The sequence below is a fragment of the Jatropha curcas genome, chromosome 3 (genome assembly GCF_041381405.1).
Source record: "Jatropha curcas cultivar XTBG-Jc1 chromosome 3, XTBG_Jcur_1.0, whole genome shotgun sequence".
NCBI classification, from domain to species: Eukaryota; Viridiplantae; Streptophyta; class Magnoliopsida; order Malpighiales; family Euphorbiaceae; genus Jatropha; species Jatropha curcas.
This window is the reverse complement of record NC_143153.1, coordinates 29,706,750-29,726,093: the sequence shown is the minus strand read 5'-3', so window position 1 is coordinate 29,726,093 and position 19,344 is coordinate 29,706,750. Positions and strand designations below refer to the sequence as shown.

Below are 19,344 nucleotides of genomic sequence, written 5' to 3'. Positions count from 1 at the left end.
TTTACTCTAATTGGGGAAATATATTAAAAAATATATTTTTCATGTCTTCGTGATCTGTCAATTATTTTCTTTTAAAAAATTTAGATATATGAAAATATATAAATATTGAAAACAAATTAGGGAAATATTTCCTTATGCTAATCGTAATTCATTCCTCATTTATGTATCAATCAATAGTTGATTATCATTTAAAAAATTGATACTCTTTTATTACTATTTATGTTCATTTTTAGTAAAAAACATTCATATATTAATTTGTGTCAATTATTAATATTAAATTTAATATATATATATATATATATCCGGATCGGAGAACAATTTCAATAAATCAAAATATTATTTATGGTGTTCGATGGTATGTTTATAATGTTTAAAATTTGGGAGGGAGCAGATTATCATGTGTTAAAATTCATTTTAATGTTAATCAAACTAATAAAATAATTGATAATTATTAAAATACTTAATTTTATTGAATAGGGTCCAATGTAGATGAGTTTTTCCTATCACCTTATTATTGAAAATTTTTTTCTTAACGCAAAAATTTAAAAGTTTTAAAATTATAAGTTACTGTAGTTCCCCTCAATCAATCAAACAAGAATCTCACCAACTAAGCATCAAAATAAAGTTTTTAAATTAAAAAATAAAAACATATATATATATATATATATATATATATATATATATATATATATATATATATATATATATATATATATATATATGTATATATATATTAGGTCAAGAGAAAGATTCTTCCACACAAATTTTATTAGGCACTCAAAATAGAATCCATGATTAATTAAGTAATAAGTAATGTGTTTGCAAATTTATGTCTTATAAAATTACATTAGAAAAAAAAAAAAAATTTAGTAAGAAAAGGAGTATTGGATTTGAATTGTCTCCAAATTGAGTTATATCAATCAAAGAGTCACTTTTAGTTCATAATTCTTTAATTATAAAAGCAAATGAAATTAATTTTCAATTAACACAGAGTTTATGAATCGCTTCATCAATTAATTAAATTAACTATTACTAATAATGTAAGTTAGAGGGGGCAAAGTGGTAAAAATATGTTACATTTTTTCTTTCGGAAAAAAAAAACCCCATACCAATAGCGTAAGTGTCCACCTTTTGTAATAATGGAAATGTGTTTTTTCTTTTTCTTTTTCTTTTTTTTTTTTTCCATTCTAAGCTATAAGAGCAGAATAAGCAATTCCCTTGCACGGTACTCCCAATTCATTACCTTACATTTGTATGGTCTCATTTCTCCATCAAAAATTGGTACATCACTCACGTGGAATCTTTTTCTTTTCTCATGGTTTAATTTACATTTTAAAACCTCCATAGATTGTTCCAAATGTTTACAAATTCCTACATGTTTTTAATGGTTTGATGCAATATCATCTCTGATTTAGGGTCTCTCCGGTAATATTAGCTGTTTTAGTAGCTATTAGTTATTAGTTATTTTATTAACTGTTTTAATAGCTATTAGCTGTTTATATGATAGTTTAAATTGAAAATGTTTGATAAAAATAATCGTTTAATTAGTTATTTTACTTAAATTAACAAAAAATGATATTAGTTGTTTAATTACTGAACTCGAACTCGGAGGAAAAAATCAATGGGTATGGTTGTTAAAAAAAAAAAAATTAAAAGCTAAATGTTAAATGTTAAAAACTAAATATTAGAGAGTTCAACGTTATATAAAAAGCTTCCTCATCCTCAACGTCTATTATAAAAGCTATGTTATAGAATACTACAATTAGTAGAGCTAAAAGCTAGTTCAAAAATTATTGCCAAAGAGAGCCTTAATTTCTCAGGGTCTAATTGGAATAATACAATTAGTAGACTTAAAAGCTAGTTCAAAAATTGTTGCCAAACAGAGCCTTAATTTCTTAGGGTCGAACTGGAATAATAGAACAAGTAGAGAAGTGTCTGCCTCTTTCTTGATAAGCTTTTGCCACCCAAATTAATATTGAAATCACCATGATAATGGAAAGAGAGAGCATCGACGACCATAATAATCGAATTGAAGCCGTAAATGGCTTGCATTGGTGATTAACAATATCTGAGAAAGCAATCTTGATAATGATGCATCTAATCAACCTCTCTAAATCTGGATATATATTTAACATTTCCTGGGCTGAAAGACTATATGCCATAGCCATGTTTGAAAGATCTTCAGATATAAACTTCCCTTCTCTTGAGCACGATTCAAAAGACTCCTTCTCATAACATGTGAATCTTGAAATAATCTACAAATCACATAAAGTAAAGCTTCTTCAAGAAATTAAGCCTAATATAAGCTTATAACGATGAAAACAAAAACTTGAACTTAGTAATTTTTTATGCTTTAATCACGACCTTTTTTTTTTTTTTGGTCGTATTCCTACGATTGCCCTCAAACGCTTTTGGGGTATGAGACTAATCTGATTTTAGACAGAAATGTACTTTCATAGGGATCAAAGGAGGCCCTAGCCCTCCGATTTAAAAAAAAATTCAACTTTTAGTGCTGAAGAAAATTGAAAAAAAAAAAAATTTAGTTTGGCCTCTCTCATTAATTAAAATTATGATTTGGTCCCCTAATTCTTTAGGTTGACTGTAGGTTCATAGTTATCTCTCATCATAAGTTTTTTTAATTTTCAAAGATCAAACCCTGACCTTCATGGATGAACCCACATAGGGAGGGAGCCATGTCCCCCCAATATACAAAAAATTTCAATTTTTAGTGTTAAAAAATTAAAAAGACATTTTAGTTTGGCTCCCCTCATTAATCAAAATTATGGTTTGATCCCCCTAATTCCTTGAACTGGATCGGTCCTGCTAACCTTAGGAGATTTAAGCTACTCTCTTTATGGGTTCTAATCATGGATTTTTAATAATAATATATAAGCTTACTTACATTTGGTAAATCTCCAACAGGAATGCTATTCTCTGAGCAGTTTTCTGGAATATATCTATAATTTGGCGCTCCTGAGAAGGGGTTACATATTTTCTCAGCTTGTACTGAATCCATATTGTTTTTGTCTAAAGGAAGCAAAACAATTAATTCCCCCATTCTTGAATTCAACTGAAAAGAAAAAAAAAAATGTCACATTTTTTATTTAGATTAAATACTTAATTTATTATTCATATATTATGTATATTGATGAATCAACTTAGAACCTTAGAAATGAACTTATGGATAGTGTATCCAACTTTTCTCAACAGTTTATCTGAAGATCGTCGATCTAAACATGGAAGCATGGAGCTTAGACTGCTATTTTCCGGGTCTTGTTCAAAATCCTTAAATGCTGTACAAGTATCCTCCACAAAACTGCAGGGAAAGATAATCATAAATGAAGCGGTCATTAAAATTTTAAATATATATATGTATAAAGTTTACTTACATTTGGAGGAAGAAATCAAAGCCAGTCAAACCCCAGCATAGAGTAGTTAAGATCCAGCAGACAAAGATTATACTGGAATATAAAATTAGCAAAATTAATTAAGTGAAGTGAAATTTTTTAATTTCAGTTAAGCAGATAATTAATGAAATATGGAAAAGATTAAAGAAGATTTTTACATGATAAGTCCAGGGTGCCAATGCAACAACAGCAGAACTGAGCCAAAGCAGCAACTCGTTAATTAGTCTATATAACCAAGTCAATTAAGACATATTAAATGAATGTTATAATCAATTAATAGATAATGAAGCAAACTACAGTTTTTAATAAGTCAAAATTACAAAATTAAGAAAAATGCCATTGCTTTCTTTTTATTTATTATTTTTTTAATACGACGGGCAATAGGGGACCGACCAAATAGTTAGGGAGGACAAAAAATAATTTTACTTAATTATAGGGAGCAAAACTAATTACACTGAAAATTTTAAAAATTTTTTTAATTTGGGGACATAGTTCCTTTAAAATCATCTATGTCTGCCCTTGACGACAAGTATTCATATTCGATCCACGTTAGAAATATAAGAAGGAAGCGCTTCCAATGACTAGTTTTTTCACTCACAAGAACTAAATTCTCGATTTCTCTGAGTCCTTGTCATTGATTTTAATTATATTAATTTCTATTTATATTATAATGTAAAGTTAGAAATTAAGATGCTCACCAAGAGCGGCCACCAAGAGCATCAAATTGATGGTTACAACCACAAGATGTAACGAGTGCCTAAAATAATTCAACGAAAAAAAAAATTTAAGACACACAAAACTAGATAAATTAACACAATCAGAAAACATAAATATGGTTTAAAATCAAATGTTGGGTATGCTTACGAAATTTGTATTGCAAGATCAATTGCATGGGTACTGTTTTGAGTAAACCCTTCAATTTGTGTTGATTCTTTGGCAAGAAGATTAGCTATGGAATTTAAGTGCCTTGACGTGGCAGAATCATATCGCTTTAAAAGATTTTTCATTTCTACCATTGCTTCTTTTACTTGGTTAAGATTTTGGAGGGCGTCTTCTCCTACCTCCATAATTGTTCCTTTGAACCTTTTTGTTCTGCTTAAGGAGCTTTCATTTGCAGCCAAAACTACACTGGTGGCAACTCTGAAAAATAGACCATATATGAATAAAACTACACCTCAATTGAGAAACTGTAGTAAAAAGATTTGATTGAGGTACTTACATGGCTAAGAATGTGAAAATGATAAAGAGCAAGAACATAAAAAAATATTGGTGAGTTAAACGGCTTTTAACCAAAGAAGAATCATTTCTCGTCAAGTTCTTGCGCATTACAAAAATTCCAAAGCCAAACCCACAGAACAGCCACACGCCAGCAATTCCATAAAAATGCTTTCCTGTAAATACCGCAGACTGAACCATAATTAATTAAACACACACATACTTATGTTTTTATGGAAAATACTTTGCCTAATACATACGTTAAAAAACCTAGCAAAGAAAAAACCTCAACAGAACAAAACAAGAAGAAAAAGGCTATTCTTGAGAATTCTAGAAAGAATTGAGAAACTAGTTAATGTGTACGAAAGAATGGAACTTACAGCCCAATAATCTTTATCCGTAACATTATACCCTCCATTGTAATCCCTAAAGCCATGTAGAGGATCGTGTCTCTTCAACTTTTGTTCTTCTTTAATAGGTGATCCAAGAACCACGACCTTAGGTGAGAAAAAGGACGTTAAAACCAGGAGAAGCACAAACAGATTTAAAACTCCACAACGTTTCGACATGGAAAACCCAACAACTACGTATACACTCTTAGCTTGTTCTTTCGCAAATTAAAGAAATGAAAAGAAAATGAAAAGGAAATAATTCTAACGTTCTTTGAGAGACTGACTTAGTAAGGTAAGAATAATATATAATAGGTTTTGAATTTAGGGTATGGGTTTTAAGAATTTGTGCTCTTCAAAACGAATTAAGAGGCGAAATTCTGTGATAATCCAAAATGCAAGGAAGGATTTGACGACTATCTTCTTTTATGCTAGAACGTTGATATGTGTGTTCATAAGCCTCTAGACCTTCTTTGCTTTTAATTAGGTTACTATAAAATAGTAAGTTGTGAACGTTTTGGCTATGGCTTTTCTGCTTTTTGCATGTGCTAAATTATCTTATTTTTTCTTTTTTTTTTTAATCTAATTAAATGGAGGAAATTAAATAAACATTTTTAATTCAAGAATCGGTTTTCCTTTTATAAGGGCTAATAAAATCATTTATTTTGACTTTTTATCACACACTGTCTAACCAAATCCAATCCTCTCTCGAATTTATAATCAATAGTCCTTAGGTTAATAGTTGGATACAATTGACATGTTCAAGAGTTTCTAAACATAATTGCAATTAATGTGAAAAGTATATGGACTAAATTGATAAGTGTTGAGCCCTCCGTAATGATAATCTTTCATTTATTTGCTCTTGTATGATTAGTGTAGTGGTAGAACATTTCTCCACTTGAGATTTGGCAATAGATTATTAGGGTTAAAAATGAAATTTTCTCTTTTAATATTTAATTAAAAAAATTATTTATGTTGTAAGAAGATCTTTCATTTTATGTAAAAGCTATATCCAAAAAATATCTTTATAATGATAAAAAAAGAATAAATTCAATGAATAACTAATTAACTTTTGAGTTTCCTTTATAATTATAATTTTATCACTTTTATGTCATAGTCTTCTTTTCTCCTTCTTTCAAACTAATAATTTTACCTTTTTTATTTGGAAGTGACACTAAAAGATGCTTTAAGAAGATGATTAATATTTTAAAAAAAATCAAAAAAATTTCAATTTGTAGAGTTATCCTTTTTGTTATTTTACTTTTTTTTTTTTGAATTAAAGTGATTGTATTATTTAAATAATATTAAATTAACACTATTAAATCCAATTATTATTTTCTTATATTAAATTTTTTTATCAAATGGAAATTGTAGTTATAAAACAACGCTATTAACATTTTAAATTTTTCATATTATAAATTATAAATTAATAATATTGTCAAATGTTAATAGCACTTTTTTTTTGTGGTAGCACTAAATATATGTGATAGTTCTAATAATGACAATGATTTTACAGTATCACATGGTATTATTGCTAAATTTTATTAGCGATAAATTTTTATTTTCATTTTTTTAAAGGAAATATCAAATTTATTAATAAAATTAAAAAAAATACAATCAGAAATAGAATCCAATTGTTTAAGACTGACATATTGATAAAAGATTTTAGCTAACGATGAGCCGCTACATTGGCTTGTCTACTTATCCACGAACAACTATGTCTATTTTAAAAATTATAAAATTTTGAAATTTAATAATAATAATTTAAAAAAAAAAGAAAAAATGTCTTAATGGTCGGATTGCGGTCCTCGGTAAAGTACAATCACAATTTTCAAACAGGCCCAAGTATAGGCATTGGGCCAACTTTAGTGAGATTATATTTGGATATGAAGGGTGATTGAACATCCTGCACGTGTACTTCCTCTACCAATGCCTGTTCACCACGTTTCACCAACCAAAATATCACCTAAATAGTCCACCTTGACTGTACGTGCTGCACACTCGCAGAAACTGGAGCGTGATGAAACCGTTGTTTTCTCTTTTTCCGTGTCTACTCCTTTCACAATCCGTGGAATCTTCTCCTACTCGGACAGCATATCATAGAAACCAGCGAAACTTCCCCAATTTGTCTTTTCATCTCATCTCAGACGCGCCAAACTCTTTTTATTTCCAACCTTAAAGTGGACCTATCAATTATTTATCTTTTTTAAATATGAAAAACTACTAAAATTTAAGTTCAAAATAAACTAACATAAATCAATTATTCATATAGTTTCTCTTAAAAAAAAAAAAAGTTAGATTAGTGAAAGTAAATTACATTCGAATTGAATTTTAATTTTAAAATTAAAAATTTAAAATCTGAAATAACTTCGCACTAATTATAGATTAATATTCTTCTATCCATAACTATAAGTCATTTAAAATATTTTTTTTATCTATAAATATAAATCGTTTAAAATAATTTTTTATCTATAAATATAATTCATTTTGAGAATATTAAAAGTAATTAATAATATTTTTTCAATTTATATTTATATATATTAAACACATTAATATTAATGATGTGAGATAGATAATAATTTAATTAAATTAAAGGATTTTTTTATTATAATTTGAGAAATTAATTATTTTTTAATCATTGTGCAAAAATCTTGGTGGACAAAGGAGTTAACCGGATCAAAATACCATTGACCCTAATGCAAACTAAAAAACGAAAACAAATATATATTTATACAATTTCGAAAAACACTTGTAGCATTATTGAGAAATTTATGCAATCACTTCATTACATTACCACTTTTCAAATATATTAATAATTTAATTTATGTTTGTCAAAAACTTAATTAATTTTATTTTCATATTTATAAATAAATTTTAAATATAATACTCATTTTTCATGAAATTCACTTTTCAATTAAAATATAAAACTATTATTTTACCAATGTAAATCCCTAATAAATTAATAATGTGAAATATTACCAAACACAGCTGATTATTTTATGAGTGATTAATTGTAATTTAGCCCCAAAAGGAAGCTGAATTAATTTATATTTCGGATTTTGTACAGTGGGCCAGTGGGGACCAAGACCAAATTTACAAACAAATGATATACAGTAATTGCACCAATACGGTCATAGCAGTAGCTAGCGAGCCAGCCAACCAAGGAAAAGAAGAGCATCGTCTCCACAGAGAGGTCTAATTGAAAGCCATAGATTCGAGAGAGTGAGGGAAACCACTCTCCCTGTTTCTCCATTTTTTTTCTTTTTACATGTTTTGTTCGCGAAATAAGGATTTCGTTAGATCCCTGTTTTGGTTTCTCTGATCATCAATGGGTTTGTGGGAAGCTTTTCTCAATTGGCTTCGCAGGTTAGCTCCGATCCGTCTAGCTTCAGTTTTATAGATTTTAGTAAGTGGTTAATATTTTATTTGTTTATTTGTTTGTTATTTATGAAAAATGTTGATTCAATTATGTGTTTTGGATTGGAGAAGGTAATGTCTATGGTGAGATTTTGGCGTTTTTATTTGCAATTTTGAACTTTTATTGATTGCCTCCGGTTTCAATGTAAATTTTTGTTTGGCTGTTACCCTGTTCATTTTCCTTCCTTTCTATCAGTGGTAGAACCTCATTTTTCATTGGTTTGTTTGCACATATTTGCGTTATTGTTTTCGGTGAATTGTTTATCTAGATAGTTCTAACCTCCAAAATGGCTTCCTTTATCACTGCCAATGACAAGAATGTCATCTACATAGACAATGAGAGCAAGAATAATGGAAACGGAAGCAAGAAAAATGGAATTGTGTGTTTGAGTAAAAACACAATGATTTGAAGTAGATTGTATAAATCATAATCATGTAATTGGGCTGTGAACTCGATGTTCCACCTCCTTGAAGCCTGCTTCAAGCCATACGAAGATTTGACAAGTTTGCAAACTTGACCTTGTTTAGGTTGTGTATATCCATTCAGAGGTTTCATATAAACCTCTTCTCAAGAAATCCATGTAAAAATGCAACATTTATGTAAAATTTTTGTACTGCCAAGCTCTAGAAGCAGCAGTAGCAAGCAATAACATCACAATACTGGAGAAAAACTGCCATTGTAATCTACTCCTGCAACATGTTGTTGCCTTTAGCTACTGATCGAGCTTTAAAACTATCAACAGTACTATCAGCTTTATATTTCAGTTTATATACCCATTTTGTCTCTGTTGGCTTCTTACTAGGTAGGAAAGAAGTTAATTCCAAAGTCTGGTTACTTAACTGTTAGTTGCTTTTCCTTGATGATATCGAAATATGCTTTAAAGGAGCAAAGTTTGAGATTTGATGATTTACTTCTTGATCATGACATATTGACATGTATGTTTACACTTTACACAAATGTGAATTAGTTGAAACTCACATAAGTAATATGTTCACGGCCATTAGAACAACTAAATTGTGGAGTTCTATTAGCATACTCAGTTTTTACGACAAAAAGAATAATTAATCCTTAATCCTAAACTAATTGGAATCAGCTATATAAAATCATTTCCTTCTGCTTTATTCATAACTAGGTTTGCATTAATGTCAAGAGGTAGTAGATCTTTTGAAAGAATTTCCATCTGTGTGGTTCTGCATTTTCCTCTTTTAGCACCTGTCACCATCAATAGATTGCACTTATGAATTGGAATACATGGAAGTCTATGTGAAATAACCAACCACCTCAGATGTCCTTTTATCATTTTATTCCTAACTTTTGCTACTTGCACTTTTTGTTGGATATGTCTAATCCTGTTCAATTTTGTACGATCATACATATGTCTTAATATCCTCATTTTTGCAACATTCATCTTATGAATATGTCGGCAATTCGGGACCAACATTTACTCCCGTATAACATCGCAGGTCTCACTATTGTTCTATAGAACATTCCTTTCACTTTGTTAGATCTAAACTAAGGTTATATTTTTGCTAAAAAGATTGATGGAAATTTGTGGGGAAATGAATAAGCATCTATATATAGTGTTCATTTACCTAGAGAAAGCATAAGATAGAGTGCCAAGAAAAGTGTTTTAGTGGGTGGTTTTGGAGAAAAAAGGAGTCCATGACAAAATACAAATGCCATTAAAGGTATATGCGGATTTTGGGAAACAGAACTACCGGCATAAGTTTTTGTGCTATAATATAGAATGTTTGCACCTTGGGTAGTAATATGTTTCTGAATAAGACTGACAATCAGTTCTTTTGTTGTTTTGCCCATATGGAAAATGGACTTTGCATGCTCAGTTTGGTTTTCAATCACTTTGGAAGAACTGAGTGGTGTGAGTTGTGACATCTAGAAACTTGAAATCTGATTGGAGTCCTTGTATTTTAATGTCACTACACAATTAGGAACTTCAGATTGTACATATTACAAATTTGATATTCGCTTAAAGGTTGAGGAGGTTTATTTTAGCTATTTGGAAATGTTACACTGTGGCATTTCTACAGAAAATTGATGTAATGAGAGTAAAATTGCAGTGCTGACACCTGAAGGCCTTGTGAAGGAAGAATAACAGTTTGATGTTAATATATATGCTTTTGTATTTATCTTTCTGTTGATTGTTTGGAGTGGCATGTCCGGAATGATTATAGCTCTTTAATTTCTTCTAATGAATGCTTATTCTACCACACGCACAATTGTCACTGTAGGACTAATGATTGATGCCTATTCAACTTGTCCAAGAAGTTGAATGGGAAAAATTCATTAAAGAGAATGTTGCAAGATCTGAATACCTTACATTGTTCAATTCTCGTTCCTGAATTGTGTGTAAGATGACTGAGATGCATTTTTCAATCCGGTGGCTACAAATTGTTACTTCTTTAATTATATTTTCTTTTATTTTCTTTCAATTTTATTTTATTCTGTAATTTTGTTTTTCTTGGAATTGATGTGCTACTAAGGCCAATGGACTACAGAGTATCTGACATAAGGCTTTTGATGAGGTGTATTTACAGAATCCAAAATGGATATTATCCTTGATTCACTTACCATAACTAGAAAGATGAGACATTGAATAGAAAACATTCAAGAAAGAGGTTATTTGTTTTATCTGGAGTCTAGACACATGTTAGGGGAAATTATTAATAATTTTATTCACTTTATTACTTGCTTTTATTATTGGCTTTTAAAGAGGTCCTTCACATTGCTTAGCTCACACTCATGTATGTTGGACTGCAGCCTCTTTTTCAAGCAGGAGATGGAACTATCTTTGATTGGACTTCAGAATGCTGGAAAGACTTCTCTTGTAAATGTTGTCGCTGTAAGTTATTATTGCATGGATCAGATATGTCGTTCCCTTTGTTGAATTCTTGGGTTGATGTGTTGGAAACTAACTTCTTGCCTTGTTTCTAGACTGGTGGATATAGTGAAGACATGATCCCTACGGTAAGTTGTCTTGCAGAATAAAATCTTGATATCATCTTTCTGTAAGGTTTATAGTTCCCTTCTGCAAACAGGGATATTTTGCGTCATTGTGTTTTCCCCTCTCTTCCATCTGTATCCATTTATATTTCTTCGAATTATATTATATTATATTTATTTAATTTTGTACCATTTAATCTTCAGGTAGGATTCAATATGAGGAAATTAACAAAAGGAAATGTCACAATAAAGTTGTGGGATCTTGGAGGTCAACCTAGATTTCGCAGCATGTGGGAGCGATACTGTCGTGCAGTCTCTGCTATTGTGTATGGATTTACTTCTCTGTTTAATTTGACTCTTAATAAGAAATTTATTTGCCATGTTGCTTTTAGCACTTGGAAGATGAATAATTGGTGAATGTTTTTCTATGAGACCACAAATAATCTATGCTGTTTAAATCTTATCAAGATCATGCTCTTTAGCTGTTCATTTTCTTCTTCTGCAGTGGGAATGAAATTCATTTCAGGTTTTTATGGGATAGTTACTGTGTGCAAGTCAATTTACATATAAATACCACATATTGCTGAAAATTTTCATTGTCATATATTTTATCACTAAATTTCAACTTTGGATGTTGGTGAGTTGTAAAGAGTTATGGCCGGCATTTCTTTCGGTAGAAGTCTAAGTTTGCATATCTCATTTAATATCTTTCCACTTCTTGTATTAAGTTTCTAATTCACATGTTTCATTTATGTCATAAAGTGTGTTCATTATTTCGGTTGGACAAAAACTTAAGGGTTTCCATGTCATGTATAACTCAGTTTCCCTCCTTTGGTCTTCTTGGGGATTTGCAGCTTCTTGCAATGGTCCTGGCCTCTCTGTATACAGTTAACTTTGGCAAGTCTAGAAATTTGAAAACAATGTTTATGATAAAAGTACAGTGGTTCTTCATGAATAGAAGGCGCTGCATTTTTAAATTTCTCTTGTGTTGAAACTTGAAAGCTATCAAATCTATTAGTAATTAAGATTACTTGTTTTTCCAGGTTGAATCCTATGTTTTTGAACTGGAGGAAATTACTAACTTCAACAGGTCTATTAGACCCCACGGAATGAGCTCTTCCCATTCTAAATACTGAACCTTCCACCTAGGGGCAGATTCAGGATATAATTTCAGGAAGGAGGAGGAAAGAGGTGGGGTTTTGGGGGGTTGGACTTGCACATCCTATTGACTGTTAAAATTCAGGGGGCAGTGCGGACGAGTCTCTCTTTATGAGTGGCAGCAATAACAAAAGTAGCACATATGTCCATTGAAATTTTAGTGTAGCAGTGGGGGCAAGTGCCCCTGTTGCCCCTGATGTACGTCTGCCCCTGCTTCCACCGATAGTAAAATTTTGATTAAATCAGGAATAAATCAAGCAAAACCTTTTTCAAAGAACAATGTCTTATCAAGGTTTAATATATTATGAGTCCATCACTTTTGTGATTTGAGAATCTCAGGACAGAGTGAATGCCACAGCTAGGAAATAGGTTTCCAATTCAGTTAACATATTGTGTCTTGAAGAAATTTCAGCCTGCAGCTTGCTTTATAACTGTTGAGTTTCTTTATTTCATTTGACACAAATTGGCTGGAAGTTGTAATGATTATCTTGCTTCTGTAGTTTTTGCATTGGTGATGATGTAAAATTGGACAAACTGTTGCCAAAGATGATTTGCAGGTCTAATTTTTAATCTTAAAGTTTTGGGTGAAATATTCTGGATCATGGATCCGGCTTCCATGTCCGTCCATAGTTATTGTGTTCTAATTTCTAAATATTTGTTAGTCAGTTCAATCACTGTTTTCTTAATTAGATGATGACTTTTATTTGATTGCTGCAGTTATGTTGTTGATGCTGCTGATCCTGATAACCTGGGTATTTCAAGAAGTGAACTTCATGATTTGTTGAGTAAGCCATCACTGCATGGTATCCCATTGTTGGTGCTAGGGAACAAGATTGACAAGCCAGGAGCTCTGTCGAAGCAAGCTTTGACAGATGAAATGTATGATATTGCAATATACACCATTCCGCAAATGTTGATTCTTTTAAATTTTGCTGAATTCAGATATATTCAATGTTCTGACGGTGAAAATGGGCTTGTACTTCGCAGGGGTTTGACGTCGATTACTAACAGAGAAGTTTGCTGTTTCATGATCTCTTGCAAGAATTCAACCAACATAGATTCAGTTATTGATTGGCTTGTAAAGCACTCGAAGTCTAAGAGTTAAGTCTTGTTGTATGTCATTATTTAAAGGTCCATATGCTGGCCCATTGACTCAGATAATTAACTAACTTTTCTATCTTAATTGTTTTAATTAGTCTTTCTTCCTTCTGAGCTATCTGTACTGTATATTATGATTATACCGTTTCTAGTGAAGCATGCCCGGGTTTTCATTGTTCCCTATGGCTGAGTTGCGCTTCGCTCTTCTAGTTGATATAATGATAATTCTTATTTTTTGATTTCTCACTTCAAAATCTAATTTTAGGTTTTTAGCTAAAATTTGTTTTTTATTTTATTATAAAATAAGAAAATAATTTTATTTAATTTTTATGATTGAAATTCACAAGTTATTTTTATAGCACATACACCCCTTAATAAAACTATAGCGATTTTGTGTATGTGCGCTGTGGTACCAGGAAAATAGCATATATTAAAAGTTAATATAAAAATTTAGTTGTTAAATATAATAATCAAGACAATAAAATAGAATTAATTAATAAAATTATTTCTAAAATTTTTATGTATACATTAATTTAAAATTAATTATAAAATATTATAGTTTATATGTAATTCAATAAAGAGAAAATAAAAAAACTAAGTAAACATCGAACAACAGCTTAGCGTTGGCCAAAACCCACGGCCTATACTGATAATATACCAGACTAAAAAACATCAGCTTTAGCCACTCCAGTTCTCTCCGCTAACATTTCTCTCCTTCACTTCCAATGATGGAAGCTCCAATGGCTCCTTCCTCTTCTGTCCCAACACCGAAATTCGAACCCAACATAGAAGCCATCAAACAGAGACTCTTAAAGAAAGGCGTGTATCCAACTCCCAAAATAATTCGAGCTCTCCGCAAGAAACAAATTCAAAAACACAATCGCAAACTCAACAAAATGGCACAAACGCAACAAGCTCCACTTCTCACTCCCTCCCAAAAGCAAGCCCTGGCCGAGGAAACGCATTTTCAAATCCTAAAACGTGAGTACAGAAAATTCAACAAGGCAATAAAAGCGGAGACAGGGTCTGGAAATGGCGGTTTGTTGGTGGGAAAACCTTGGGAGAGAATAGAGAGAGTGAGTTTGAGAGAGCTTGCAAGTGGAAGTAAAGAATTTAATGGAGACGCGTTAAAGAAGGAGAATTTGAGAGAGTTGAAGGAAGTTTTTGAGGAAGGTTTGAATTGGGTTTTGGATAATGATATTGAAGTGGAAAATGATGATTGGTTGAGAAAGGATAATCAATGGCAATGGGATCCGACCAAACGGAGACGCAGTGATAAGGAGGCAATTCGGTTTCTTGTTGATAAGTGCGTGATTATGATTAATTTATTATTAATTCTTTAAAATTATTGTTGTCACTTTTGTATTATTTTCAATTTTGCGAATTTTATTTTTGGGTTTTTAGATTAAGTGAAAGAAAGGTTACTGTGAGAGATTGGAAGTTAGCAAAGATAATGAAGCAGTCAGGGTTGTGGTTTCACGAAGGGCAGCTGCTGAAAATTGTGGAAGGGCTTGGAGACAAAGGAAAGTGGGAACAAGCTATGCAAGTTGTGGAATGGGTATATAATGATAAGGAGCGTAGAGATTGTAAAAGCAGGTGATTATTTTTCCGCTTTGTTTCAAGAATTTGGGTTTGCAGATTTAACATTACCTTCAAACAATTTTTGAACCAATTTATTTGTAGGTTTGTTTACACAAAATTGTTGTCAGTGCTCAGGAAAACAAAGAGGCCCCAGGAAGCTCTTCGCATTTTTAATTTGATGCGTGTAATTTTCTTTGAACTTTTTATTTCATTCATTATGGTTCTTTTATTTCTCTATTGTTTACCTTTCTTATTTTGCTGGATTGATTCTTACTCCTAAGCAATTCAGAAGGACCGCAATATGTATCCTGATATGGCTGCATATCACATCATTTCTGTTACACTTGGACAAGCTGGTGATTTGAAAGAGTTGCTTAAGATTATTGAATCCATGAGGCAGAAACCTTCTAAGGGACACAACAAGAACTGGCACCCTGTCCTTGAACCAGATGTGGTTATATATAATGCTGTAAGAAAACATCACCATTTCCTCTATTCAAATTGCCTAGGTACGTTAAACTGCATTCTAGCAACAGAATAATTTTATCTTTTTCCAATTTGCTTGCTAGGTATTAAATGCCTGTGTTCCATCCAAGCAGTGGAAAGGTGTGTCATGGGTGTTTCAGCAGTTGAGAAAGAGTGGTCTTAAGCCCAATGGTGCAACATATGGATTAGCGATGGAGGTAATTTCTTGATCATAACTTATGTTTTTCCTCAAATTATATTTGTATTCAAGTCTTACAGGAGGTGCTTTTTAAAGGTAATGTTGCATTCTGGCAAGTATGACCTTGTCCATCTGTTATTTAAGAAAATGAACAAAAGTGGAGAAGCTCCAAAAGCGCTTACATATAAAGGTAGTTTATTTAGTCTGTTTTCTGCAGCAGGTAGTGATATTTGTTGTCTAATGCATCATTTTGCAACTCCAGTTCTCGTAAATGCTCTTTGGGAGGAAGGTAAAGTCAATGAAGCTGTGGAAGCAGTGAGAGATATGGAACAAAGAGGAGTTGTTGGAACAGCTAGTGTATATTATGAATTAGCTTGCTGCCTTTGCAACAATGGAAGGTGGCAAGAAGCTTTGCTAGAGGTTAGTTTTTTTAGATAGGTTTTTTCTTCTTTGTTGTTGTAACTTCTATGGGTGTGTGAAAGCTAAAATTTTGAAGGCTCAGAAAGTTTCATCTTTTTTTTTTTTTTTTTTTTTTTTTTTGGGTTATATGTCTGCAGGTTAAGAAGATGAAAAAACTTCGTCATAGTAAACCATTGGAGGTTACTTTCACTGGCATGATAATGTCTTCCTTGGATGGTGGGTATCTCAATGATTGCATCTCTATCTTTGAGTACATGAAAGCCCATTGCATCCCCAACATAGGGACCATAAATATTATGCTGAAAGTTTATGGCCAGAATGATTTGTTCTCTGAAGCTAAGGAGTTATTTGAGGAAATGAAAGGAGCCATTGGTGCTTTTACGTCTATCGTTCCAGATGAGTACACGTATAGCTCAATGCTCAAGGCATCTGCTAGTGCACTTCAATGGGAGTACTTTGAACTTGTGTACAAAGAGATGGCTTTCTCTGGGTATCAACTAGATCAACGCAAGCATGCATCGCTACTTGTGGAAGCATCCAGAGCTGGGAAGGTGGTTATTGATTCACATCTTTGATCTTTGAAGTTATGTCATTTAATTTTTCAAGTCATTGGTAATGTAGACCTTTTATCTTAAATTATGTCAGGAGCTCAACGCAAGCAGATATTTAATCTGCTTGTTTTGTTCTTAATGCAGGGTCATCTTCTGGAGCATGCATTTGAGTCAACTTTGGAAGCTGGAGAAATTCCTCATCCTTCATTGTTCATTGAAATGATATTTCAAGCAACGGCTCAACAAAATTATGAAAGAGCTGTGATCTTGGTCAACACCGTGGCTCATGCCCCATTTCGAATCAGTGAAAGGCAGTGGCTAGATCTTTTCAAGAAGAATAGGGATAAAATTGCTGAGGGTAGTTTAGAAAAGCTGTTAGATGCACTTGCTAATTGCAATGTTGTAGCAGAGCCAACGGTCATAAACTTGTCAAGATCACTGCAAGCTCTATGTAGATATGGCACGTCAACTTACTTATCAAGTTCAATTGCTTCAGCCATTGAAGACATAGATAGTTCCCATTTGGATCCTGACAGAGAGGATACCATCAGTAATAAGACAATGGAGATGCCAGTTTCTTATGCAAATACAGTAAATGGAAATCTGGAGATGCACGATAATGCTCTTGTTAATGAAACTGATGTCACATATATCGAGTCCAGTGTTACAGATGGTGATGATGATAGTGATACTGATGAAGTCTCTAGCCTGCAAAACCATAGTAGTGACCAAGATGGAATACACACTGAAATGGAGGCTTCTATTAATGATGTGACGTCTGGTAGGTTTAGTGGTTGTTTGGATGGAACGTTGAAAGATTTGAACGACGTGGAATTTGAAATACCCATGAACCAGGTTGATGATTCTAATGAATCTAAATTACCCTCAGCAGCTGATATACTGGAAGCCTGGAAGAAAAGCAGGAAACAAGGAAGGATATTCTCCCCCTTTGAATTCGGGCATAAGAACTAAGAAGCAGCTATAAGCAGATCATATATGTATATAGATTAAGCAGCTCCTTAGGACATATGGAGACACATAGTGATTAATGGATATTTTTTTTCTTTTTAGCAGAAATAATCAGATTTATTATATTATTTTAGAGATTTTTGCAACATTAGGTCATCCATCATATTCTAAACCAATGAAAGAAGCATGCATAAATCATTTGAATGTAAAAATTGAAAATTTATTACTTCATTTATTAATTGACTGAAATAATAAACTATAAATTTCCATGCTATGAAATCCATTGAGAGACTACTATATTATATATTAAATTAATATCGTAATTATCAATTTCTCACTGATTTAAATATGAGATTATTCTTATTTTATTTTAAGATTGGTGATTCATTAATTTTCTGGTCTCACTAGTGTTTTTTAAATTATTATTAAAAAATATATTTTTAATATCTATTCTGTTTGGATCTTTATAAATTAAATTATTAAATGTGTATAGGTTTTTTTTTAACCCTTGCATTTCTTGTTCAGAACCCTAGCTTAGTTTCTTAACAGTACCAGTTGTCCTCGACATACTCCAATATGTTTTCATAAACCCTCTCAAAATCTCGACAAGAATGCACTCCATAGCCGTAAAAATGCACAGTAAAACCCTAATCAGACTCCTCAACTTCACGTCAAAACCCATTTCTCGTTCTCTTTGTACCGCCTCCACAACCTCCTCCGTCTCCGAAACTCAAACGCAGAAACTCGAGCGCATCGCCGATCAGCTCCTTGATCTCAATAAGATCGAGAGGCATGACTACGCAGTTCTCTTTCGGCACAAAATGGGCTTCCATCGCCATTCCCCCGCTCTCTCTGGTGCCGTTTTATCCGGCTCAGCTGCCGCTGGATCCGGGCCGGCTGCTGCCAAGCCGGCGGAGGAGAAGACAGCATTCGATATTAAGCTGGAAAAGTTCGATGCCGCAGCGAAGATCAAGATTATAAAAGAAGTTAGGACCTTTACAGATTTGGGTTTAAAGGAGGCTAAGGACTTAGTAGAGAAAGTGCCTGTCGTTTTGAAGAAGGGAGTCACTAAAGAGGAGGCAAATCCCATTATTGAGAAGCTCAAAGAATTAGGAGCTACTGTGGTACTGGAATGAATTTCTTGCTCTCCTCCTCTCTTTTTTATTAAATGTTTTTGTAATTTTTTGTTCCGATGTAGAATAACAGAATCTCTCTAGCATAGTTGAAAAATGGAAATCATCATTGGAGATAAGATTGATTAAACTGTTCTCCTCAAATGGTTTTTTTTTTTTTAATTGCTGAGGATGTTAAAATTTTAATCTTTTGGTACATACGTGATTAACTGCTTCATGTTTAGTTTTGGTATTGACTGGTAATGAGAATTGGCATTTAATATCCATGAGGAGACAATGGTTTCTGCATTTCATATGTGCTATAACTGATATTGATATGTTTATTTTCAAATTGAGATTGATATATGAAATTTATATCGCTTGTTAAAATATACTTATGA

The 19,344-nt window shown here is 32.1% G+C and overlaps 4 protein-coding genes across 8 annotated transcripts; 3 read left to right on the top strand and 1 right to left on the bottom strand.

Annotated features, from left to right (window-relative positions):
• Positions 1-1,762: 1,762 nt before the first annotated feature.
• On the bottom strand, positions 1,763-5,478 carry LOC105639992 (uncharacterized). Of its 2 annotated transcripts, none has more exons than XM_012224197.4 (9): positions 5,003-5,478; positions 4,627-4,814; positions 4,272-4,547; positions 4,106-4,164; positions 3,566-3,602; positions 3,390-3,461; positions 3,166-3,316; positions 2,903-3,070; positions 1,763-2,255 (listed from the first exon to the last, which is right to left on the bottom strand). In XM_012224197.4, the coding sequence occupies exons 1-9, from the start codon at positions 5,189-5,191 to the stop codon at positions 1,896-1,898; spliced, it is 1,500 nt and encodes a 499-aa protein (XP_012079587.1). In that variant the 5' UTR covers positions 5,192-5,478; the 3' UTR covers positions 1,763-1,895. The 2 variants fall into 2 exon arrangements, with proteins under 2 accessions (XP_012079587.1, XP_020537191.1); XM_020681532.3 differs by having other exon boundaries at positions 4,627-4,798; positions 5,003-5,140.
• A 2,654-nt stretch (positions 5,479-8,132) lies between these two features.
• Positions 8,133-13,892, top strand: LOC105639856 (ADP-ribosylation factor-like protein 8a). 3 transcript variants are annotated; one of them, XM_020681545.3, is made up of 7 exons: positions 8,133-8,417; positions 11,208-11,289; positions 11,382-11,414; positions 11,595-11,716; positions 13,049-13,105; positions 13,266-13,427; positions 13,536-13,892. In XM_020681545.3, exons 2-7 carry the CDS (start codon positions 11,227-11,229, stop codon positions 13,651-13,653), a joined length of 555 nt encoding a protein of 184 aa, XP_020537204.1. In that variant the 5' UTR covers positions 8,133-8,417; positions 11,208-11,226; the 3' UTR covers positions 13,654-13,892. The 3 variants fall into 3 exon arrangements, with proteins under 3 accessions (XP_020537204.1, XP_012079419.1, XP_012079420.1); XM_012224029.4 differs by having other exon boundaries at positions 8,134-8,377; XM_012224030.4 differs by lacking the exon at positions 13,049-13,105 and having other exon boundaries at positions 8,138-8,377.
• Positions 13,893-14,265: 373 nt separating this feature from the next.
• Positions 14,266-17,964, top strand: DG1 (Tetratricopeptide repeat (TPR)-like superfamily protein). Of its 2 annotated transcripts, XM_012224027.3 has the most exons (9): positions 14,266-14,952; positions 15,051-15,242; positions 15,330-15,411; positions 15,517-15,696; positions 15,797-15,910; positions 15,988-16,081; positions 16,154-16,311; positions 16,449-16,862; positions 17,007-17,964. In XM_012224027.3, exons 1-9 carry the CDS (start codon positions 14,372-14,374, stop codon positions 17,832-17,834), a joined length of 2,643 nt encoding a protein of 880 aa, XP_012079417.1. In that variant the 5' UTR covers positions 14,266-14,371; the 3' UTR covers positions 17,835-17,964. The 2 variants fall into 2 exon arrangements, with proteins under 2 accessions (XP_012079417.1, XP_089575171.1); XM_089719045.1 differs by lacking the exon at positions 14,266-14,952 and having other exon boundaries at positions 15,080-15,242; positions 15,356-15,411.
• A 359-nt stretch (positions 17,965-18,323) lies between these two features.
• Positions 18,324-19,187, top strand: LOC105639857 (uncharacterized). The gene has a single exon (XM_012224031.4). It carries the CDS (start codon positions 18,443-18,445, stop codon positions 18,965-18,967), a length of 525 nt encoding a protein of 174 aa, XP_012079421.1. The 5' UTR covers positions 18,324-18,442; the 3' UTR covers positions 18,968-19,187.
• The last annotated feature ends 157 nt before the right edge of the window (positions 19,188-19,344 follow it).

Excerpts from the sequence above, each read along its gene's own strand:
- LOC105639856 (XM_012224029.4), top strand. The coding sequence starts at position 8,340 with ATGGGTTTGTGGGAAGCTTTTCTCAATTGGCTTCGCAG. Across the intron at positions 8,378-11,207 it reads TTTCTCAATTGGCTTCGCAG|CCTCTTTTTCAAGCAGGAGA; the intron begins GTTAGCTCCGAT and ends GTTGGACTGCAG. Across the intron at positions 11,415-11,594 it reads GTGAAGACATGATCCCTACG|GTAGGATTCAATATGAGGAA; the intron begins GTAAGTTGTCTT and ends TTTAATCTTCAG.
- LOC105639857 (XM_012224031.4), top strand. The coding sequence starts at position 18,443 with ATGCACTCCATAGCCGTAAAAATGCACAGTAAAACCCTAATCAGACTC.
- LOC105639992 (XM_012224197.4), bottom strand. The coding sequence starts at position 5,191 with ATGTCGAAACGTTGTGGAGTTTTAAATCTGTTTGTGCTTCTCCTGGTT. Across the intron at positions 4,548-4,626 it reads ATTTTCACATTCTTAGCCAT|AGTTGCCACCAGTGTAGTTT; the intron begins GTAAGTACCTCA and ends TCTATTTTTCAG. Across the intron at positions 3,603-4,105 it reads GCTCTTGGTGGCCGCTCTTG|TTCTGCTGTTGTTGCATTGG; the intron begins GTGAGCATCTTA and ends GCTTTGGCTCAG.
- DG1 (XM_012224027.3), top strand. The coding sequence starts at position 14,372 with ATGATGGAAGCTCCAATGGCTCCTTCCTCTTCTGTCCCAACACCGAAA. Across the intron at positions 15,697-15,796 it reads ATGTGGTTATATATAATGCT|GTATTAAATGCCTGTGTTCC; the intron begins GTAAGAAAACAT and ends TTTGCTTGCTAG. Across the intron at positions 16,863-17,006 it reads AAGCATCCAGAGCTGGGAAG|GGTCATCTTCTGGAGCATGC; the intron begins GTGGTTATTGAT and ends TTCTTAATGCAG.